The 24,877-nt window shown below is 41.6% G+C and overlaps 2 protein-coding genes across 5 annotated transcripts; one reads left to right on the forward strand and one right to left on the reverse strand.

Moving 5' to 3' along the window:
* Positions 1 to 197: 197 nt before the first annotated feature.
* Positions 198 to 17,772, reverse strand: ap4m1 (adaptor related protein complex 4 subunit mu 1). Its single transcript, XM_062049112.1, is given in 16 exon segments — positions 198 to 2,708; positions 2,769 to 2,886; positions 3,455 to 3,505; positions 3,570 to 3,614; positions 7,816 to 7,907; positions 7,983 to 8,089; positions 8,167 to 8,206; positions 8,208 to 8,221; positions 13,339 to 13,405; positions 13,480 to 13,542; positions 13,663 to 13,725; positions 16,828 to 16,938; positions 16,998 to 17,094; positions 17,162 to 17,268; positions 17,346 to 17,431; positions 17,515 to 17,772. Coding segments are annotated over 16 exon segments (1,311 nt in total). The 5' UTR covers positions 17,573 to 17,772; the 3' UTR covers positions 198 to 2,516.
* On the forward strand, positions 17,235 to 24,187 carry rbmx2 (RNA binding motif protein X-linked 2). Of its 4 annotated transcripts, none has more exons than XM_062049116.1 (7): positions 17,235 to 17,300; positions 17,942 to 18,044; positions 20,560 to 20,675; positions 20,737 to 20,788; positions 23,146 to 23,275; positions 23,341 to 23,530; positions 23,591 to 24,186. In XM_062049116.1, the coding sequence occupies exons 2-7, from the start codon at positions 18,040 to 18,042 to the stop codon at positions 23,935 to 23,937; spliced, it is 840 nt and encodes a 279-aa protein (XP_061905100.1). In that variant the 5' UTR covers positions 17,235 to 17,300; positions 17,942 to 18,039; the 3' UTR covers positions 23,938 to 24,186. The 4 variants fall into 4 exon arrangements, with proteins under 4 accessions (XP_061905100.1, XP_061905099.1, XP_061905097.1 ...); XM_062049115.1 differs by having other exon boundaries at positions 17,241 to 17,340; positions 23,591 to 24,187; XM_062049113.1 differs by lacking the exon at positions 17,235 to 17,300 and adding an exon at positions 17,362 to 17,495 and having other exon boundaries at positions 23,591 to 24,180.
* The last annotated feature ends 690 nt before the right edge of the window (positions 24,188 to 24,877 follow it).

The raw sequence follows: 24,877 nt of genomic DNA on the forward strand, positions 1-24,877 counted from the left end.
GTCGCGGGGGCAGCAGCCTAAGCAGGGAACCCCAGACTTCCCTCTCCCCAGCCACTTCGTCCAGCTCCTCCCGGGGGATCCCGAGGCGTTCCCAGGCCAGCCGGGAGAGATAGTCTTCCCAACAACAACAACTTGCACTGAGCCTAGTCCAGTGGTTCTTAACCTTGTTGGAGGTACCGAACCCCACCAGTTTCATATGCGCATTCACAGAACCCTTCTTTAGTGAAAAGTTATTTTATTTAATTTTTTTCAAATTCAAGACAAAGTTATATGTTTTTGGTAACACTTTAGTATGGGGAACATATTCTAAGTAACAAATACTTAATTTAGAGTTATTTGGTTAGGGTTAGAGGGTTAGGGCCAGGGTTCGAGGGTTAGGGTTATAATAACACCATGCAGAATAAGGCATTAATAAGTACTTAATAATGACTAGAGAAGAGCCAATATGTTACTAATTTGCATGTTAATAAGCAACTAATTAATGGTGAATATGTTCCCCATACTAAAGTGTTACCATGTTTTTTTGACTGGTGCACAAAATGAAGCGTGCATGAACATCACCTTGTTCAAACAACACAACCAACACAGTGCATAAACTCACAACAAATTACACACCTGCAAATCAGTCTGACTTCTGCTGTTGCCGTAACCGTAATACGCCGATAGGGAGAAGTTTTTATTTACACGATGAGTCGGGTGTGTCTTGACCTCCGCCGAACCCCTGAGCCCGACTCACCGAACCCCTAGGGTTCCATCGAACCCAGGTTAAGAACCACTGAGCCTAGTCTATAAAATCCGCTACACCTCCCCGATACCGAAGTACATGTCAAACTACTTCCTTAACATAAATGACCGCCATAACCACAACACCAGGGGGAGCTCCACTAACCACGTTAAACCCAGATTCCCATCTAACAAAGGTCTAAACTCATTCTCCTTCTATGCCACATCAATGTGGAATGCACTCCCAACAGGTGTAATAGAAAGGGCATCTCTATCCTCCTTCAAAACCGCACTAAAAGAACACCTCCAGGCAACTTCAACCCTAAACTAACACCCTCCCCCTTCCACATCCCACCTCCCCGGATTGTAAATAATCAAATGTAGATACTTGTTCTTATGCTTTCTGATCTCTCTCTCTATGTCCACTACTCGCTGTACATATCCTACCAAGTCAGACCTACACTGTTTCAATGTCCATTTCTCTGATGATGCAATTGTTGATGACTGAAGTGTTGATATCAACCAAACCACAGAACACTAGTGTTCTGTGGTTACTTTTTGGTTGGCCAAGCGGACGTGATACAGGCTGTCCTCACTCAGGTCCGCATGGACCTGGAGGGGGCGTGCCTTAAGTCTGGCTGGAAATCGGGAGAAATTCGGGAGAATGGTGGTCCCGGGAGATTTTCGGGAGAGGCACTGAAATTCCGGAGTCTCCCGGAAAATTTGTGAGGGTTGGCAAGTTTGCCATGTGGAGGAGCAGCGGCTTTACTTTGAGCTCCCCCCGGATGACAGAGCTTCTCACCCTATCTCTAAGGGAGAGACCCGCCACCCGGCGGAGGAAACTCATTTCGGCCGCTTGTACCCGTGATCTTGTCCTTTCGGTCATAACCCAAAGCTCATGACCATAGGTGAGGATGGGAACGTAGATCGACCAGGTAAATTGAGAGCTTTGCCTTCCGGCTCAGCTCCTTCTTCACCACAACGGATCGATACAGCATCCGCATTACTGAAGACGCCGCACCGATCCGCCTGTCGATCACACGATCCACTCTTCCCTCACTCGTGAACAAGACTCCGAGGTACTTGAACTCCTCCACTTGGGGCAAGATCTCCTCCCCAACCCGGAGATGGCACTCAACTTCAACCCTGGACTAACACCCTCCCCCCTCCACATCCCACCTCCCCGGATTGTAAATAATCAAATGTATATACTTGTTCTTATGCTTTCTGAACTCACTACGTTCACTGCTCACTGTACATACCCTACCAAGTCAGTCCTACACTGTTTCAATGTCCATTTCTCAGATGATGCAATTGTTGATGACTGAAGTACTGATATCAACCAAACCTAACCCCACCCTCCACACAAACTTGCCATCCAAACAATCCCCCGTTTGTTGACAAGAAGATATGACAGTCGTGGAAGCACATTTAATCTCTTTAAGTAAAGGTAAAACAATCCGGTGAAAAGAATATTGAACAACAAATCAAGGATTGATATGACAAACTTGCCATCCAAACAATACCCCGTTTGTTGACAAGAAGATAGAAGTTGAAAAACTTATTCGGGTGTTACCATTTAGTAGTCAATTGTACGGAATACGTACTGTACTGTGCAATCTACTAATAAAAGTTTCAATCAATCAAAAACTTCACCCTTTTCCGGGCGAGAACCACGGAGTCGGACTTGGAGGTGCTGATTCCCATGCTGACGTCACGTGACGTAATGGCCGCAGAGGCGAATTCCCGGGCGGGGCCGGTGGGTGGCGCTGTGTGGAGAACGCGTCGGTAACTCAAACGCGGATGGTGTACGAGTCCGAGTGCGTGACGTAGCGGACCCAGCGCTGGGCGGGGCCGGGCTGGACGGGCGACAGGCGCAGGAAGCGGACGTGGAGGCCGGTGGCGGTGGTCTTGGGCAGCTCGAAGCTCAGACCCACCGGGCCGACCTCCATCATGGAGGCGGAGCTTAGGGCGGGGACGTCCAGCTGAGAGAAGAAACGTGCACGTTAAAGTTGTAGTGTGTGTGTGCGTGTGCGGGTGGCAACCTTGAACAGGGCGGAGAGCTGCGTCCCTCCCTGGAAGCGCGGGATGGTCCAGAGCACGGCTCGGCTCTGCGGACTCAGCTCCGCGCTCTGGTCCGGACTGCTGAGCTCCTGCGACATGCTGGAGCGACACAAATGTGGCGGGACACGCCCCCTTTGAGTCAAACAGGAAGTATCATCCCAAAGAGGCGGGGTTAACGGGCGGGGCTCACTTAATTCTTTCCTCACAAGTGTGTTGCCGTGGCAACATTTTGATTGGGCAGAGCAAAGGCACGTTTCTTTCTCCTGGAACATTCGGAACTCTTCTTTGCTCTGTTGCCACGGCAACAGCGTCGTCTGGAACGGAGCTTTCTTTGGACATTTTTTCCGTTCGAAAACAAAAAGACATTCCGCCGAAATTGTGATCATTACAAAAAAAAAAATGGTAATAATACATTAAGCTGGAGCCTACCCAAGCTGACTTGGGGCAAGAGGGGGGGTACGCCCTCGACTGGTAGGCCCCCCCCCTGTGAGAGGCAATAGCGTCTATCTCAACACATACAGATAAAAACAATTAAAAAAAAGGTAAACATTCACTTTGGGGGCGTGACAGAAAATAATTGAGAAGCACTAAATTAACCTGACATGCATATTTTGATAGTCTCCATAGCAACAATAATAAACAACCAAATGTCCTCTCGTTCGCTTACCTGACGCAGCCTTTAGGGACCCGTATGGTGGCGCCCACGTTGACGGCGGCACTGCACGCACAAACAATGCTGTCAATGTGTGTGTGTGTGTGTGTCCGTGCGAACAGGAACTGACCTTTTAGGTGGCAGGTCGCAGCGTAGCTTCAAGTACATCAGCAGCCTGCAAGGCGAACATGAGAGGAAGTCACAACCCCCTACTTCCTGTCAGCATGCTCATAATGACATCGTCACCACCAGCTTGGCCCCCGTTATCGCTCCAAGTATTAAAATGACACTGCCATTAGTTTGTGCCGTTAGTTTTTTAGTTATTTTGTAATCAGGGCCGGCCCGTGGCATAGGCCGTATAGGCAAATGCTAAGGGCGCCGTCCATCAGGGGGCGCCAAGCCAGTGCCACAAATGTTGGAGAAAAAAAAAGAAAAAAATTTGGTACTATTATTTCTAAATACGAAAAATAATCCCACGTTAATTAAAATGCAAAGTAAAGCCTATTTAATAGAAATATTATTTGTTACAACATTACGCCCCCTCCCCCCCCTTACGGTGCGCCCCCTCCCTTCCCGTATCATGACTCTTACCACATCAAAAAATCAACACAAGATGTCAAAACGGCCAAAACTGTCAGGTGCCCAGGGAAGAAAAAATAGAAAAGAAGAGGAGGAGAAACGAGAAAAAGACAGAGGTAGCAGGTAGGTAACGTTAGCCTACATGAAATTATTTGTCTGTTACAGAATGTGATAGTAACCTGGCTTTTTAGCATTAAGCTAATGTTACATGATTCGGCAATTGCTAATCAATAAATGGCTAGTTCTGTTTTGGGTTAATATTGTGGAGGGGGCTAAATTGTTATGGAAAATAATAATGTAACGTTAGGTATTTACAGTACTCCCACTTTACATTCCTCAGGGACATTTGTATTAGATCTTTTAAGCAGGTGTTTTTTGTTTACATTGTTATTGCCTTCTGGTTAGCTAATGTTTGCCCTGCAGGTAATAGTCACTTTTCCACCCCTTTATATATTAGGTATAGTTGTAAGCCTAGTTGTTAAAGTGCACATCATTAATGTTAATTAAGCAATATCACATGAGAGGGAATGCTGTTTTTTAATTTGAGCACTGCTGTGATTCGGTAAAAGATAATCATAACATAAAATTCTCATATAATATGTTAATTTGCTTTCTTTAAATAAAAAAAAAGGGTCAAAGACAAAGCTATTCGGTTTCTTGTGAGTATATACACTTCACTGCCGATGTGGGGGGGGGGGCGTCACCTAAAATCTTGCCTAGGGCGCCAGATTGGTTAGGGCCAGGCCTGTTTTTAATAAATTTTCTGACTAATGATGCCCCGTTCTTTTGTGCTGTAAAAATGTTATGTCAAACTTAGAGATGTCCGATAATATCGGCCTGGCGATATTATCGGCCAATATATGCGTTAAAATGTAATATCGGAAATTATCGGTATCGGTTTTTTTTATTATCGGTATCGTTTTTTTTTTGTTTTGTTTTTTTTAATTAAATCAACATAAAAAACACAAGATACACTTACAATTAGTGCACCAACCCAAAAAAACTTCCTCCCCCATTTACACTCATTCACACAAAAGGGTTGTTTCTTTCTGTTATTAATATTCTGGTTCCTACATTATATATCAATATATATCAATACAGTCTGCAAGGGATACAGTCCGTAAGCACACATGATTGTGCATGCTGCTGGTCCACTAATAGTACTAACCTTTAACAGTTAATTTTACTCATTTTCATTCATTACTTTCTTTTTTATTCAAGAAAATGTTTTTAATTTATTTATCTTATTTTACTAATTTTTTTAAAAAGGACCTTATCTTCACCATACCTGGTTGTCCAAATTAGGCATAATAATGTGTTAATTCCACGACTGCATATATCGGTTGATATCGGTATCGGTTGATATCGGTATCGGTAATTAAAGAGTTGGACATAATCGGAATATCGGCAAAAAGCCATTATCGGACATCCCTAGTCAAACTATTATAGTTGTTATGTTGACATTAAACATCAAACTGTTAACATAAAAAGTAGAATAGTTTGACATAACACTTTTGCAGCAAAAGTTTTAGGAAGAAAAAGCAGGTCTGCAATGAATTGGAAGCTGCTGGAACGCAGGTGTCAGTGTCCACAGTCAAGCAAGTTTTGCATCTCATTGGACTGAGAGGCTACCATGCAAGAAGGCTCGTCTAAAGTTTGCTGCTGATCACATGGACAAAGATAAGACCTTCTGGAGGAAAGTTCTGTGGTCAGATGAAACAAAAATTGAGCAGTTTGGCCACAATACCCAGCAATATGTTTGGAGGAGAAAAGGTGAGGCCTTTAATCCCAGGAACACCATTCCTACCGTCAAGCATGGTGGTGGTAGTATTATGCTCCAGGCCTGTTTTGCTGCCAATGGTACTGGTGCTTTACAGAGAGTACACGGGACAATGAAAAAGGAGGATTACCTCCAAATTCTTCAGGACAAGCTAAAATCATCAGCCCGTAGGTTGGGTCTTGGGCGCAGTTGGGTGTTCCAACAGGACAATGACCCCAAACACACGTCAAAAGTGGTAAAGGAATGGCTAAATCAGGGCTAGAATGAAGGTTTTAGAATGGCATTCCCAAAGTCCTGACTTAAACGTGTGGACAATGCTGAAGAAACAAGGACATGTAAGCAAATATTAACATTGCTGTATGTATACTTTTGACCCAGCACATTTGCTCACATTTTCAGTAGACCCATAATAAATTCATAAAAGAACCAAACTTCATGAATGTTTTTTGTGACCAACAAGTATGTGCTCCAATCACTCTATCACAAAAAAATAAGAGTAGTAGAAATTGTTGGAAACTCAAGACAGCCATGACATGATGTTCTTTACAAGGGGAGTGTTTTAGGTCTCGTCTTAAGACCCACTTTTATTCTTTGGCTTTTAACACTACGTGAGTTGTGTGGTCTTCTGTCATCTGTGTTTTTGATGTCTATTTTACTGTTTTAATTGGTTTTACCCTTTAAAATAGTTTTTAATCACATTTATTTTTTATATTGTTTCTGTATTGGTTTTCTATTCATTTATTCTTTGTTTTTATTCAGTCATTGGTGTAGCATAATATTGTTTTTAATATTGTTTTTAATATCGTTTTTAATATTGTTTTTAATTTTGTTTTTAATATTGTTTTTAACATGGCTGTGCAGCACTTTGGAAACATTCTTGTTGTGTAAATGTGCTACATAAATAAAGTGGATTGGATTGGATTGGATACAAGTGTATGTAAACTTTTGACCACGACTGTATATTTAATATCTATATCATATATATATAAATATATACATATATATATATATATATATATACATATATATACACATACATACATACAACGTACATATATATACATACATACAACGTACATAAAATTTGTATTTAAACAGTTCTGAAGTTAGCATATATATATATATATATATATATATATATATATATATATATATATATATATTAGAGCTGCAACAACTAATCGATTAAATCGATTATAAAAATAGTTGCCGATTAATTTAGTCATCGATTCGTTGGATCTATGCTATGCGCAGAAGCTTTTTAAAAAAAAAAAAAAAAAAAAATTTTTTTTTTTTTTTTTTTAAATAAACCTTTATTTATAAACTGCAACATGTACAAACAGCTGAGAAACAATAATCAAAATAAGTATGGTGCCAGTATGCTGTTTTTTTTCAATAAAATACTGGAAAGGATAGAAATGTAGTTTGTCTCTTTTATCCGATTATTAATCGATTAATCGAAGTAATAATCGATTATCAAATTAATCGTTAGTTGCAGCCCTAATATATATATATATATATATATATATATATATATATATATATATATATATATATATACACAGTATATACATATATAAAATATTATATTAATATAATATGTATATATGTGTATACATACTGTATATGTATAGGCTATATATATGCATGTATATATACTATATATGCATGTATATATACATATATATATTGTTATTTTACATGCAGTTGGCTTTCGGCGCCATGCCCAATTTTTTTAGCCCAATGTGGCCCCCAAAATGTCGCAGCACAAACTAATTGGAGGGGGGGCTGAATGATGTCATTAGTCAGAAAATGTATTTTAGAATAACTTAAAAACCGTAACGGCACAAAAGTAGCACAGAGGAATAGAAGTGTTATTGGAATATTTGCAATGATTATGGGGGCCAGCTTCACACAGGTCTCATCACCCCAACCACACGCACAAAAAGCGCTACCTAAAAATATAATTCACTTCACAAGTACTTGGTTGACGGGTGTCGGCGTCTGTGCACGTTACCTGCCGCCGCTGTCCTTCTCGATGGCGGGAAAGAGGCGAAAGGGCGGGGCGGAGGGAAGATGGTCGGCCAGCTGGTACTGCATGACGCTTTGCTTGGGGGAGGAGGAGACGGCGGGCACGTGAAAACGCCGCTTGAGGATCACATGCTAGCGTGGGCGGGACCTAACCTCGCCCTGGCTCGGGCTGAGTCGCAGGATCCGGTGACTGTCGAACTCTTCCAGTCGGACCGCCGGGTGGAAGCTGCACTGATCGACTCGGACCGTCGTGCCGTAACCTGGCGAGGGAAGCGGCGTGGGGGGGGGGGGTCACTTCTTTTGAGCTTTTATTTTGAAGGCGGGCAGGTGAGCTGACCTCGGAGTTGCGAGGGGCCGACACTCAAGTCCTCGTTGAGGGCCGATGCGGATCTCTGCCAAAGAAAACAATGGCGAGAGTTAATCGTCGCCCCCTGCTGGACTTCACAAGTAGCCATTGGGATCCTCCAAATATGGTGAATGTTATAGGTTAAAATTCATATATATTTATATATACATATTTTTTTACTTTCAACGCTTAAATCTGTGGATCACCTTCAGATCTATCTGTCGATATAACGTTTTTTTTATATTTTATGTCCTTTTTGTCAAAGAAAATCCATTTTTTATGGCAAAAGCACCAACTATTTTTGTAACCACTTCCACACAACTCTTATGTCCCTACCAGCTCACCAACATCCCAGAATGCAGTAGACTAGGGTTGTACGGTATACCGCTATTAGTATAGTACCGCGATACCAATGAATAATTTTCTGTACTTTACCGCCTCTGAAAAGTACCGGTCCGCCACATAGCTAAACATGCTTCACTACACACCCTAGCTCACCGGCGTCACAATGTAAACAAATGCCCTGAGTGGATCTCCACCTAACATCTACTGTAATGATACCAAGTACAGTAGCGTATCTGGCCGATACTACTTTTATTACGTCAATATTTTTTGGCATCATTCCAACATCATTCCAACGTTGTATTTGTGTTGTAGAATATTGGTTGGGAAAATGACCAAAATTCAATGGTCAGATCAACGTCAGAACCCAACATTGATTCAACGTTGTCAAAAAGCATGTTGTTCCAACGTTTGTATTTGTGTTGTAGAATTTGTTTGGGAAAATGACCAAAATTCAATGGTCAAATCAACGTCACAACCTGACATTAAATAAACGTCGTCAAAAAGCATGTTGTTTCAACCTTGTATTTGTGTTGAAGAATATTGGTTGGGAAAATGACCAAAATTCAATGGTCAAATCAACGTCACAACCCGACATTGATTAAACGGTCGTCAAAAAGCATGTTGTTTCAGTGTTGTATTTGTGTTGAAGAATATTGGTTGGGAAAATGACAAAAATTCAATGGTCAAATTAACGTCAGAAACCAACATTGAATAAACGTTGTCAAAAAGCATGTTGTTTCAACGTTGTATTTGTGTTGTAGAATAATAGTTGGGAAATGACCAAAGTTCAATGGTCAGATCAACGTCAGAACCCAACATTGATTCAACGTTGTCAAAAAGCATGTTGTTCCAACGTTGTATTTGTGTTGTAGAATATTGTTTGGGAAAATGACCAAAATTCAATGGTCAAATCAGCGTCACAACCTGACATTAAATAAACGTCATCAAAAATCATGTTGTTTCAACGTTGTATGTGTTGTACAATAATGGTTGGGAAAATGACCAAATTTCAATGGTCAAATTAACGTCAGAAGCCAACATTGAATAAACGTCGTCAAAAAGCATGTTTTTTCAACGTTGTATTTGTGTTGTAGAATATTGGTTGGGAAAATGACCAAAATTCAATGGTCAAATCAACGTCAGAACCCAACATTGATTCAACGTTGTCAAAAAGCATGTTGTTTAAACGTTGTATTTGTGTTGTAAAATATTGGTTGGGAAATGACCAAAATTCAATGGTCAAATTAACGTCACAACCTGACATTAAATAAACGCCGTCAAAAAGCATGTTGTTTCAACTTTGTATTTGTGTTGAGGAATAATGGTTGGGAAAATTACCAAATTTCAATGGTCAAATTAAAGTCAGAACCCGACATTTAATAAATGTCATCAAAAAAAGCATGTTGTTCCAACGTTGTATTTGTGTTGTACAATATTGTTTGGGGAAAATGACCAAATTTCAATGGTCAAATCAACGTCACAACCTGACATTAAATAAACGTCGTCAAAAAGCATGTTGTTTCAACGTTGTATTTGTGTTGTAGAATTTTGGTTGGGAAAATGACCAAAATGCAATGGTCAAATCAACCACACAACCCAACATTGAATAGCATGTTGTTCCAAGGTTAAGTTTGAGTTGCTCAATGTTAGGACCTAATTCAACAAGTTCTCAACCTTGTTTCAATGTCTTGTGCCTGCTGGGATGGTTTTTATTACATATACGTTGTTGGCAGATTTAAAGCAACTACAGTATGTGTCTAATATAAATATATGGTACTCTATGGCAGGGGTTCTTAACCTTTTTAACCTCAGGGCCTAACTTTCCCATTACAAAAGGGCCTGGGGCCTACACAAATATTAACACTGAATTAGTAATTGGATTTTAATCATATTTAATTATTATATCTGACTTACTTAGTTTAACATAATAAACCTTGTCAAATGATATGAAAGCATGTGTTAAGCACAAATGATGTTTTAAGGCTTCGGTCAAGCTGTTTACAAAAATAAGTGCTAATCAAATATACTGCAAAATAAATAGCTCAAAAACAAAATTATAATAATAAATTAACATGCAGTTACGTAATATTAAAATACATACTTTCTAATTAAATTAATAAAAATTAAAGTTCAAACGAAAATACACCTCCACCACTTTAGTCATAATTCTTGTGCCTAAATAACTTCTCTATGACTTTGGCTCTACTCTTCTGTTTGTTTAAAAGTTGGCATTACTGCCACAAGTGGTGGAAAGGTGTACTACAACTGAGTACCGCCACGGTCCGTATGAGAAACAGATATTTTTTGGCGCCCAACAATGGGCCCTATGGTCAAGAAACACTGCTCTATGGAACGCTGGCAGTGTCTAGTGGTTGAGGGGTCATATTACACCTCTGATAGGATTTGCACATATTTCAAAGGGACAGGCTTGGATTCATTTTGGTTTTCATGGGAAAAGCACCGTAAAATGGCAGCTTTACATTATATCAAATAAAAGGGAGTCAATGAGGGACAAAAGGGTCCCGGGGTGTCACGGCGCGGATTGGAACCCGCTTCCCTCCTGCAACTGAGTGTCACAGTTCCTCCTCTGGCTGCTCGCCCGGACACGCCCCCGCTCACGCTGAGCGCAGCACGCCCATGCAGTGACAAGCCTGCACACAATCGCAAATCTGCACACCTGGGACTGATGAGGGCGAGCTGTATAAAGGACCAGTGGACCCAAGGATCCACGCGGGACCTTAGTTTACCCTTTGGATACCGTAAGGCTTATACTCTCTCTCTGCGTTTTTCTCTGGTGTCTGACATCCTTGTTTGTTCTCCCGTAGTTACCTCTTGGTGTACCTGCCTTCCCAAGTCTCCCCTTCGAGATCTCCCGTTGTTTCCCCCCTGTGTTTTGGACTGCCTTCCTCGATTCCTGACCCTCGCCTGAACACGGATCGAGTCTCTTCTCTCCTGCCCTGGATCATCTGCCTGCCCCTCGGACTGCCTTGCTCCTTCACTCTCGACAACACTTGGTAACACACACTTCAGTTAACCTTACACATAGCCTTACACATACACACTTCTGGGTTTTTGTAACACACTCCATTTCCTTAGTGTAGTTTATTAGTTAGTATAATATTTATTGTTTGTTTATTATATACAGTGACTATATATAATAAATACTTAGAGCTACACGGTCCCCTGGTGTCTGTTGCCGTCACCTCCCCTTTTAGTCAAAACATAACACGGGGAACTCCAATGTATACTAACTCATTAGCCGTGCTAAAAACAACTTAGCAGGTTTACAGTACCGGTATATCAAATAAAAGGGAGTCATTGAGGGACAAAAGGGTCACGGGGAATTCCAACGTATACTCACTCAATAGCTTGTGCTAAAAACAACTTAGCAGGTTAACAGTACATAAAATAATGGTCATTATAAAAGAGAGTCATGGGGGCCCAAAAGGGTCCCGGGGAACTCCAACGTATACTCACTTAATAGCTGGTGCTAAAAACAACTTAGCAGGTTAACAGTACATCAAATAATGGCCATTATAAAAGAGAGTCATGGGGGCCCAAAAGGGTCCCGGGGAACTCCAATGTTTACTCACTTAATAGCTTGTGCTAAAAACAACTTAGCAGGTTAACAGTACATCAAATAATGGCCATTATAAAATGGATTCAAAAGGGGCCAAAAGGTTCCCGGGGAACTCTAATGTTTACTCACTTAATAGCTGGTGCTAAAAACAACTTGGCAGGTTTACAGTATATCAAATAATGGCCATTATAAAAGGGAGTCAATGGGGCCTAAAAGGGTCTCGGGGAACTCCAATGTATACTCACTTAATAGCTGGTGCTAAAAACAACTTAGCAGGTTTACAGTATATCAAATTATGGCCATTATAAAAGGGAGTCAATGGGGCCTAAAAGGGTCCCGGGGAACTCCAATGTTTACTCACTTAATAGCATGTGCTAAAAACAACTTAGCAGGTTAACAGTATATCAAATAATGGCCATTATAAAAGGAAGTCAAAGGGGCCCAAAATGGTCCTGGGGAACTCCAATGCTTACTCACTTAATAGCTTGTGCTAAAAACAACTTAGAAGGTCTACAGTATATCAAATAATGGCCATTATAAAAGGGAGTCAAAGGGGGCCAAAATGGTCCCGGGGAACTCCAATGTTTACTCACTTAAAAGCTAGTGCTAAAAAAACTTAGCAGGTTTACAGTATATCAAATAATGGCCATTATAAAAGGGAGTCATGGGGGCCCAAAAGGGTTCCGGGGAACTCCAACGTATACTCACTTAATAGCTTGTGCTAAAAACAACTTAGCAGGTTAACAGTATATCAAATAATGGCCATTATAAAAGGGAGTCAAGGGGGCCAAAATGGTCCCGGGGAACTCCAATGTATACTCACTTAATAGCATGTGCTAAAAACAACTTAGCAGGTTAACAGTATATCAAATAATGGCCATTATAAAATGGATTCAAAAGGGGCCAAAAGGTTCCCGGGGAACTCCAACGTATACTCACTTAATAGCTGGTGCTAAAAACAACTTAGCAGGTTAACAGTACATCAAATAATGGCCATTATAAAAGACAGTCATGGGGGCCCAAAAGGGTCCCGGGGAACTCCAATGTTTACTCACTTAATAGCTGGTGCTAAAAACAACGTATCAAAGAACGGACAATGCCAATTTTGAGATGAATTCCTTTACAACTCCTGTAGCCATATTTTAAAATGGACATTCTGTCGCATGATGTCACTTTCAAAAGCGATATAAAGACCCACAAATGTCCCAAGTCTCCCCGAGGGTTAATGCATGTCTCACCTGAGCAGCTGGGCAGGAAGCACTTGACCTTGACCTCGCCCTGCACGTCCACCTTCATCAGCACGCCCTGCACACAATGTGCACGTGCTCAGTGCGCACACACACACACCATGCCCGTTCTGCGCTGCGGGCGGTACTCACGTTGGCGCCGATCACCACCGTCATCCTCTCGATGACGTCCACAAATATCTCACTCTTCCCTCCCTGCACACACACACACACACACACACACACACACACACACACACACACACACACACACACACACACACACACACACAGGTGGACGTTTCCTGCCTGAAGGCGGGTCATGTGATGCCGTACCTGTATCGGCCTTGTGGCGGCAGAACTCGGCGCCACTTTGCTCTGCTGGGTGTCAGCACCGAACTGCGGAGGGACAAGAACACCGCGGTCAGCGAGGCCATGTGGACCACGTTGGGGACGTACAGTCGTGGTCAAAAGTTTACATACACTTGTAAAGAACATCATGTCATGGCGTGATTGGAGCACATACTTGTTGGTCACAAAAAACATTCATGAAGTTTGGTTCTTTTATGAATTTATTATGGGTCTACTGAAAATGTGAGCAAATCTGCTGGGTCAAAAGTATACATACAGCAATGTTAATATTTGCTTACATGTCCCTTGGTAAGTTTCACTGCAATAAGGCGCTTTTGGTAGCCATTCACAAGTTTCTGCTTGAATTTCTGACCACTCCTCTTGACAAAATTGGGGCAGTTCAGAGCTTTATTTGTCCATTCTTAACATGTACAAGACACATAAGAACTGAAATTACATTTTCGGCACAATCCCGCTAAGAGCAGACATACGTTACAGGGAGACAAGACGGGACCGCCAACGGATCAGCCACTTAGGGCGCTCCTTAAAAAGGTGGGAAAAAGGTGACATTGGGGAAGGGGGGACGAGTAAAAAAAAATATCAGTCTGAGGCTGGACCCTCAGGAATGGTCCAGACTGAGTCCGAGGAAAAAACCTCACATAGCATGGCACACATAAACATGGTACATGTAATCACAACAACTCGCAACAGAGTCATCCAACAGGACTTTGGAGGCCGGCAGCTGCTGTTGAGCGCTACTCAGCCCCCACAACCCCGGAGGAATTAAGCAGTGGTGAAGGCGTTGATTTGGGGAGGGGTGTGTGCGTGCATGTATGCCCAATTAACTTGGGTGAGATGTTGGAATTGTCTTTATGGGCCGAGGCCGGCCCCAAGAGTTCAAGAGTTCAAGAGTCCGACCCAGGTGCTTTTGAAAAAAAGGGAAAGGTCAAAAGCGTCCATCTTTGAGGAGTCCTCAGGGGAGTGTTTTCAAACAGCCTGTTCCTCAAGGCCATTCGAGGGAGTCAAATCGTAGATTAAGATGTTGTTTTTTCTTCGAGCAGTCAAAACAATGACATTCCTGCTCTGTATGCTGGCTCTGACAATTCCAATTTATTCTTTCTCTAACTTCATCAAGATGGAATCTACCTTGCGATTCAAATCAGCAATCGCTCCAGTCTGTGATCCCACAGCACGACCCAATCCTTCCTTTGCGTTGAACAGCCTGTTGGCCCCTTGAGTGGCTGTCATCGTCTTCCGAATTTGACGATACACCAGAGCAATGCCCAGCCCAATCAGCAAATGCCCTGCGATCACAGCTCCAAATAGGTAGATGTCTTCCACGTCCTCGATGGAAAGGACTGAGAGGCACATGATTCTCCAAGTATTCCAGGAATCTCTCACGTACCCCGCAGCAATGGTTCCATCAGGGCAGCCAGGCTCCCCCGAACCTCTTTTCCTTGTCGAAAAGACTGTGTCAATTGCGTCGAGAGTCCAGTTGATCAAATTCATTTTGATGTTTAGATTTGAGGACAGCTCAAGAAAAGAGGCTTCAAAAAGTTCGGACAAAGACAAGGACACAAGAAAGCAAGCGGGAAGGAGGAGGAGCAGGGAAAAATGCGACCACCCTCACCAAGAGGCAAGACAGAAAGTTCAGCTAAATGTGTTGCTTTTCTGACATGGACTTGTTTCTTCAGCATTGTCCACACGTTTAAGTCAGGACTTTGGGAAGGCCATTGTAGAAACTTAATTCTAGCCTGATTTAGCCATTCCTTTACCACCTTTGACGTGTGTTTGGGGTCATTGTCCTGTTGGAACACCCAACTGCGCCCAAGACCCAACCTCCGGGCTGATGATTTTAGGTTGTCCTGAAGAATTTGGAGGTAATCCTCCTTTTTCATTGTCCCATTTACTCTCTGTAAAGCACCAGTTCCATTGGCAGCAAAACAGGTCCGGAGCATAATACTACCACCGCCATGCTTGGCGGTAGGAATGGTGTTCCTGGGATTAAAGGCCTCACCTTTTCTCCTCCCAACATATTGCTGGGTATTGTGGCCAAACAGCGCAATTTTTGTTTAACCTGACATCACATGGACAAAGATAAAACCTTCTGGAGGAAAGTTCTGTGGTCAGATGAAACAAAAATGGAGCTGTTTGGCCACAATACCCAGCAATATGTTTGGAGGAGAAAAGGTGAGGCCTTTAATCCCAGCAAATTGGCAGCAAAACAGGTCCAGAGCATAATACTACCACCTCCATGCTTGACGGTAGGTTTGGTGTTCCTGGGATTAAAGGCGTCACATTTTCTCCTCCCAACATATTGCTGGGTATTGCGGCCAAACAGCTCAATTTCTGTTTCTCCTGACCACAGAACTTTCCTCCAGAAGGTCTTATCTTTGTCCATGTGATGTCAGATGAAACAAAAATTGAGCTGTTTGGCCACAATACCCAGCAATATGTTTGGAGGAGAAAAGGTGAGGCCTTTAATCCCAGGAACACCATTCCAGGGGGAGCTCCACTAACCACGTTAAACCCAGATTCCGAACTAACAAAGGTCTTAACTCATTCTCTTTCTATGCCACATCAATGTGGAATGCGCTCCCAACAGGTATAAAAGAAAGGGCATCTCTATCCTCCTTCAAAACCGCAATAAAAGTTCACCTCCAGGCAGCTACAACCCTAAACTAACACCCTCCCCGGATTGCTAATAATCAAATGTAAACAATCAAATGCAGATACTTTTTCTTATGCCTTCTGATCTCTCTCTCTCTCTCTCTCTCTCTATGTCCACTACTTGCTGTCCATATCCTACCCCCCCACCCTGGTAGGGTAGGTGTACTCCGCGGAAGGCGGGGTACTCCCTGGACAAGTCGCCACCTCATCGCAGGGCGCCAAGGGACATGTAACCAAAAATTAACATTGCTGTATGTATACTTTTGACCCAGCAGATTTGCTCACATTTTCATAGACCCATAATAAATTCATAAAAGAACCAAACTTCATGAACAAGTATGCGATCCAATCACTCTATCACAAAAAATTAAGAGTTGTAGAAATTGTTGGAAACTCAAGACAGCCATGACATTATGTTCCTTACAAGTGTATGTCAACTTTTGGCCACGACTGTATGTGCTAGTGGTGTCGGCGGCGTACCAGGCCCACGTTGGCGAGGTCGAAGAGGCTGAAGGGTCGCGGCGAGACCGCCTCCGTCTGGATGAAGTTCTTCAGGACGTCAGAGGACGTGGACTGGACGTGACCGTAATCCTGCGCGGCCAGAAGCATCATGTGGACCGTGTGTGACGACATCGGCGAGGAGGACTCACCACCATCTCGTCCAGAAGTTCGTAGATGAGCGCAAAGTTCATCTGCACCGACTTCTCCGACAGGCCGCCGCAGTAATCTTTCACCAGGGCAGCGAACCTGACATCAGATTCTCCTCTCCGTTACGACGCCATGGCAACACGTCATCGGTCCATCCCCGCGTTACCTGTTCAGGAACTCAATGACCGCGAAGGGGGAGGAGTCTGCTGTTGTCGTGGCAACCAAGTAGAGTCCGCCCTGCCGGACGTGGACAAAGTGGCCCTCTTTGTGTTTCTGCAGGGGGGAAAAAACGCGATGCGTTCAAGGTCCAACATCCTCTAACACACACCACCTCTAAACAAGCAGGTTACCATGACAACCGGCGGCTGGTCGCCGGTCAGCGCCGTCACTTTCTCATAAAAGCCGCTGACGAGGTCACTTCCGGCGTTTCCTCGGACTGCGGGCGGTCAAGTTTGACAACGACGTCGGAATAATATTTTAAACATGTCTTATTTGTTGTGGTAAGAGATGGAAGGATACAGTCTTTGTAGACGAGGCGGTCGCCTTTGGAGGACAAGACGAAGACCTGCGAAATCATCCTGCTAGAACACAGATATCAATCTTCATCACAAACGGAATTATTTATCTGTGCACTACATTAGTAAATAAATAAATGAACTACATGTAAATTGTTAACCAGACGTAGAAACGACACACAGTAGCTAGCCTAGCGTCTTTAAACTGAGGCTGTTGTTTACTAACTGGTCCGGCGGATGACGACAATTTGAACAGCGCCCTCTAGTGTGCCGGCAGACCTCTGGTGGTTTATTTATTTCTTTTTACACAGTTAATGTCACTAAACACTAACTGCGTGCCACCAAGTCACTTTAAATGACCTATATCATGTTATTGTTACGTTATTAACGTTCTACGTGAACTTTAACACATATTTCTGTTAAAAAAACAGGAAATAAGGGCAAAGACCTCCAAGCAGCAGGAGGCAGCACAAGCAAGGGGCTCAACCGGAAGTCGTTCCTCGCATGGGAGCGTCGACCCCGCTACAGAATGAAGTGAGTTTGTATAATATTTATATTTATCATACACGATATACTTTACTATTCGTAAAAAAGGACAGTTTTTTGGTGTTTAAATTGTTTTTGCTGTTTCGTACTGTATTGGTGTTGACCGCCGGCTTGTGCTAGATAGTGCTAACAGCTAATGTGGCTACGAGCGAACACACTAGCAAATAAAAATAAACAAATGACGAAAATATATAAATCCTCAATCTAAATCTGTTTTGTTTCGACGAATGATCAAACGACCTCTGTGCGTTGCATTCGTCGTGCTTTTCATCACTGCGTAAGCGATCAATCTACACCTTTCATTTTCTCCAAATTTGAAGATGACACCCAAACACAGGAAGTGAATAAAGTACTTCAAAACAAAAATAAAGACATTGAATTATTGTTATGCGTGTTGACGCATTGAACACTTGGCGTGAATGAATGATATGTAATCCTGATAGGAAGAGGGGTGAGATTCAATACACTAAGCCAGGCCTGGGCAATTACTTTGACCTGGGGGGGCCACATTTAGAGAAAAAAATGTGTCTGGGGGCCGGTATATCTATTTTTAAGGACACTAATACAAAACTTCACAATAATGTCTGATTGAATGCTAAAAACGTTATGACAGACCACCTTAAAAAACGTAATGGAATTGTTAAATTTTTCTATGAACGATAAATCATTGAATATTGACAACATGTTAATGTCACACTCCCTTTCGATCGACATATTTTACAATCAAGTGAAACGCAACAAAAATGCAACAAACAGTGAAATATGAACGCGAAGGGTACAAAATAAACCCACCTACAATCTGATTAGGGTTTTTGATTGATTGAGTTTGATTGAGACTTTTATTAGTAGGTTGCACAGTGAAGTACATATTCCGTACAATTGACCACTAAATGGTAACACCCGAATAAGTTTTTCAACTTGTTTAAGTCGGGGTCCACTTAAATTGATTCAGGGATGTCCGAAAATGGCTTTTTGCCGATATTCCGATATTGTCCAACTTTTTAAATACAGATACCGATATCAACCGATACCGATATATACAGTCGTGGAATTAACACATTATTATGCCTAATTTGGACAACCAGGTATGGTGAAGATAAGGTCCTTTAAAAAATATATATATATAATATAATAAGATAAATAAATTAAAAACATTTTCTTGAATAAAAAAGAAAGTAAAACAATATAGAAACAGTTACATAGAAACTAGTAATTAATGAAAATGAGTAAAATTAACTGTTAAAGGTTAGTACTATTAGTGGACCAGCAGCACGCACAATCATGTGTGCTTACGGACTGTATCCCTTGCAGACTGTATTGATATATATTGATATATAATGTAGGAACCAGAATATTAATAAAAGAAAGAAACAACCCTTTTGTGTGAATGAGTGTAAATGGGGGAGGGAGGTTTTTTGGGTTGGTGCACTAATTGTAAGTGTATCTTGTGTTTTTTATGTTGATTTAATTAAAAAAAAAAAAAAAGTAAAATAAAAAAATACCGATACCGATAATAAACAAAAACGATACAGATAATTTCCGATATTACATTTTAAAGCAGTGGACCGGTCAACGCTTGAAAATTTGTCCCACGGTCCGGGGGGGTGTATGGTATTTTTTTAAATTAGTTTTTATTTTTATTTTTTGTCATAAATAAATACAATCATGTGTGCTTACAGAGTGTATCCTTGCAGACTGTATTGATCTATATGGATATATAATGTATATATTGTGCTTTTTATGTTGATTTAATAAAAATTAAAAAAATTTATTTATTTTTTTTACATTTCTTGTGCGGCCCGGTACCAATCGGTCCACGGACCGGTGGTTGGGGACCGCTGTTTTAAAGCATTTATCGGCTGATAATATCGGCCTGCCTACATCTCTAAATCTGATATATCTGATATGTCACTAAGCTTTAGAACTTTGTTGTGAAAAGCTCCTTTCGCGTCTGTGGAAACGCTTCCCGCCCACACTGCTTGGTGCCTCGTCTGAGCTGCTGTGACGTAGATGACCATAGTAACTAATAGATGACCATAGTAACTAATTAGATTACCATAGTAACTGGTATATCATCCATAAGCGCAGATTCCAACCATTGAAATACTTTGTATAGTTGAAGACTTACGGTCATTAGAAAACATCACTGCACATCATAATGGCAGCTACACTTTCCATCTTAAAGATCTACAAAAATGATTTGGGAATGTCCGGCGGGCCAGATTGAAAAGCTTAACGGGCCACATGTGGCCCCCGGGCCTTAATTTGCCCAGGTCTGCACCAAGCTATGCTTCTTCTGACTCCTTTTCAGACTATTTTTACACCAGTGTAATCATGAGATGTTCCTCAACCTAACAAAGAATCTATAACCATTTCCGGTCATGGTTTGTTGACATTTAGAGCTGCTAGTGAAAGTAAAAAAAATATTCTAGGAACAATTTCCCTTGTGGATCAATAGTTTGTCTAAGTCTAATATTGAAGCTTTTGTGTTTGTGCTCTTCAGTCCGCTGACCAAAGTGAAGCTCATCAACGAGCTGAACGAGAGAGAGGCTCATTTGGGAATCAACGAGAAAGCTTCCTGGCACAGCGAGTACAAGGACAGCGCCTGGGTGTATATCGGTGAGGAGAAAGGTGAGCGGCGTGTCGGGGTGACGGATGCTCACTCTCTGGTTTCCTGCAGGAGGTTTTCCGTACGAGCTGTCCGAAGGTGACGTCATCTGCGTCTTCTCTCAGTAAGTTGTCACATGCAATTAGCGATCGGACCATAATCGGCACCGAGATTTGGGATTTTGAAGTATATCGACATCAGCTACAACAGAGCTACATACAACAATATTAGACTTAGACAAACTTTAATGATCCACACAGTAGCTCAGTTACAATGATGGAAAGTGTAAGGATGGAAAGGACAATGCAGGTATAAATAGACTAAATAAAGCGATATAAAATATAACAAATACACGTAATATTTACATAATATATGTATATTTATATATGTAATATATAGATATGATACCAGTATCATATGCCACACCCCTCCCTCTCTCCCAGTGCCCAGCTCTTCTGCTTATCTGTCAAAATTGTCATTTTTTTTGCTGGGAAATCTAGGTTTTGTCCTTCTTTCCTGGCGTCTTCCCGGTTCCGTTATGTGTGTTTTCGCTACTGTGCAGTAATTTCACACACAGCCCTTGTTTTTCATCTATATATATCTGCACCTTCTTTTGTAAATTCAAACATTCTGCACCTGTTTTGCAAACGCAAACATTTTGCATCTTATTTTGTAAATGCAAACATTCTTTCTGTAAATACTTGATGCTGCTCTTTTATCCTGCACTACAACAAGGTAATCTCGGGTTCTGACGTTGATTTGACCATTGAATGTTGGTCATTTTCCAACCAATATTCTACAACACAAATACAACGCTGAAACAACATGCTTTTTGACAATGTTTTTTCAATGTCAGGTTGTGACGCTGATTTGATTATTGAATTTTGGTCATTTTCCCAACCAATATTCCATAACACAAATACAACGTTGAAACAACATGCTTTTTGACAACGTTTAATCAACGTTGGGTTCTGACGTTGATTTGACCATTGAATTTTGGTCATTTTCCAACAAATATTCTACAACATAAACACAACGCTGAAACAACATGCTTTTTGGCGACGTTTATTCAATGTCAGGTTGTGACGCTGATGTGACCATTGAATTTTGGTTATTTTCCCAACCCATATTCAACAACACAAATACAACGTTGAAACAACATGCAATGGAATTTTGTTGTTATCTGTACTGCAAAGTTCAAATTTGAATGACGATAAATCAAGTCTAAGTCTACTGCAGCGATTTATAGGAACGCCGCAAGTTTCATGTTTCACAATTCAGTCAAATAACGCCACAACAGAGCCAGACGGACACTAAGACGACAGAAAAGATAACTCTGCCATGAATCCAAGCTTTTGTGTAAATATTTTGTCGAATAGGGGACTTGTCATGAAAGTAAAGAAGAGCAGGCAGTGGCTCACACGTTCTCATACATTCTGTAACATCCAGGAAGAAATGTCAGCCAGTTTAAAAAAAATGTCTGAACTATAATCCACGTGAAGGAGGCCAGAATTATTTTTATTTTCGCAATATTTCATAATACCTCAGGAGGAAACCTTACAATGTATTAAATCCATAAACTGCTATAAAATTGAGTAGATGGCGAGTTATTCTGATGTACAAACCCCAAAACCGGTGAAGTTGGCACGTTGTGTAAATGGTAAACAAAAACAGAATACAATGATTTGAAAATCCTTTTCAACCTCTATTCAATTGAATAGACTGCAAAGACAAGATACTGAACGTTCGAACTGGAAAACGCTGTTATTTTTTGCAAATATTAGCTCATTTGGAATTTGATGCCTGCAACGTGTTTCAAAAAAGCTGGCACGAGTGGCAAAAAAGACTGAGAAAGTTGAGGAATCCTCATCAAACACTTATTTGGAACATCCCACAGGTGAACAGGCTAATTGGGAACAGGTGGGTGCCATGATTGGGTATAAAAGCAGCTTCCATGAAATGCTCAGTCATTCACAGACACGGATGGGGCGAGGGGTGCACTAATTGTAAGTGTATCTTGTGTTTTTTATGTTGATTTAATAAAAAAATTAAAAAAACATTTTTTTTTTAATTTCTTGTGCGGCCCGGTACCAATCAATCTACGGACCACTGCTTTAGATGACATATATGCTGAGTAAGAAGGACCATCAAGACAGAATAGGAATTTTATCAAGTTTCACTAAAGCTTTAGGAGACCAGCCCACACCAATACAGTCATACCGGCATCTCAAATTGGTCTAACATTCAAACGGAAAAAGACAACTTATTGAAACCCCCCCCCCATCTCCCGAATTCGGAGGTCTCAAGGTTGGCAAGTATGGTGTGAATTAATCAATCAATCAATGTTTACTTATATAGCCCTAAATCACGAGTGTCTCAAAAGGCTGCTCAAGCCACAACGACATCCTCTGCTCAGATCCCACATGAACATGTCACCATAAACACAGCAATGATCAGCTGACGTGACATCGGACTTTTCAGGTACGGCGAGATCGTCAACATCAACCTGGTGCGGGAGAAGAAGACCGGCAAGAGTAAAGGCTTCTGCTTCCTGTGCTACGAGGACCAGAGGAGCACCATCTTGGCGGTGGACAACCTTAACGGCATCAAGGTGGGCGGCGGCGTTGCTGGGGGAACACGGTTTTCTTAACTAACAGCTGCTTCACGCCTTTTCAGATCAAAGGTCGCACCATCCGCGTGGACCACGTCAGAGACTACCGCCCCCCCAAGGACGCGGAGGACATCGATGACGTCACCAAGCATCTAAGGGAGGAAGGCTGCGCCCCCAAAGCGTCCCACTCTCCCTCCGCCTCCTCCTGTGAGGACGACGAGCAGGGCGTCGCCCCCGTGAAGAAGGCCAAAAAAGGTGAGGTCACTTCCTGTTCACGTCCCGATGGACCTTCATCGCCGCTTCCTCCCTCCGCAGATAAGAAAGAGAAGAAGAAGAAAAAGAAGGAGAAGAAGACAAAGAAAGAAAGACAGTCTCCTCCACCTCCTCCTCCTCCTCCTCCCGCCATCCGAGTGAAAGAGGAGAAGGAGGACGGCGCCTACGACAAGTACAACCAGAGGAGGGCGCCGGCGGCAGCGGAACACAACGGGCAGAGAGGCAGCGACGCCAGGGAGGACGAGGACAGACGGAGAAGAGGAGGCGAGGACAGAAGAAGAGGCGACGAGGACGACCGAAGACGACGGAGGGGAGGAGACGAGGACAGGAAAAGAAGAGGAGGCGAGGACAGTGATCGGAGGCGGGACGCGGACAGACACAGAAGGTGACACTTTGTGGGCGTGGCCACCGCAATTTGATTGACACGTGGACGTCTCATCATTCCTCAGTGGATTATGTTCGTTTTATAGAATGTTTGTCTTTTGATATGTTATAGAAACTTAGTTTGATTAAAGTCACTGTTGCAAAGTCACAATTATTGTCGTTCTAACACAGAGGTGTCAAACTTGTTTTCATCAGATGGCCACTTGTAACAGTAAATAATTCATGAATTTGCCTATGAATTTAAATATTTTGCTTTTTTTTTTTTTTACGTAAAGAGTTAAACAAATCTGGATTTTACCAGTTTTTTACAGGAAAAAAACTGGCAGTTGCCAGACTTACTGTAAAATATATATATTAGGGCTGCAACTAACGATTCATTTGATAATCGATTAATCTGTTGATTATTATTTCGATTAATCGATTAATAATCGGATAAAAGAGACAAACTACATTTCTATCCTTTCCAGTATTTTATTGAAAAAAAACAGCATATTGGCACCATACTTACTTTGATTATTGTTTCTCAGCTGTTTGTACATGTTGCAGTTTATAAATAAAGGTTCATAAAAAAATAATAATAATAAAAAAAATTGCCTCTGCGCATAGCATAGATCCAACGAATCGATGACTAAATTAATTGCAAACTATTTTTATAATCGATTTTAATCGATTAGTTGTTGCAGCCCTAATATATATATATGTATATATATATACACATATATATATACATGTGTATATGTATATGTTTGTATATGTATATATATATAGGTATATGTATGTATATATATATATATATATGTGCATATATATATACACTACTGTTCAAAAGTTTGGGGTCACATTGAAATGTCCTTATTTTTGAAGGAAAAGCACTGTACTTTTCAATGAAGATAACTTTAAACTAGTCTTAACTTTAAAGAAATACACTCTATACATTGCTAATGT

This window comes from Entelurus aequoreus, linkage group LG05, assembly GCF_033978785.1.
Source record: "Entelurus aequoreus isolate RoL-2023_Sb linkage group LG05, RoL_Eaeq_v1.1, whole genome shotgun sequence".
Classification (NCBI taxonomy): domain Eukaryota; kingdom Metazoa; phylum Chordata; class Actinopteri; order Syngnathiformes; family Syngnathidae; genus Entelurus; species Entelurus aequoreus.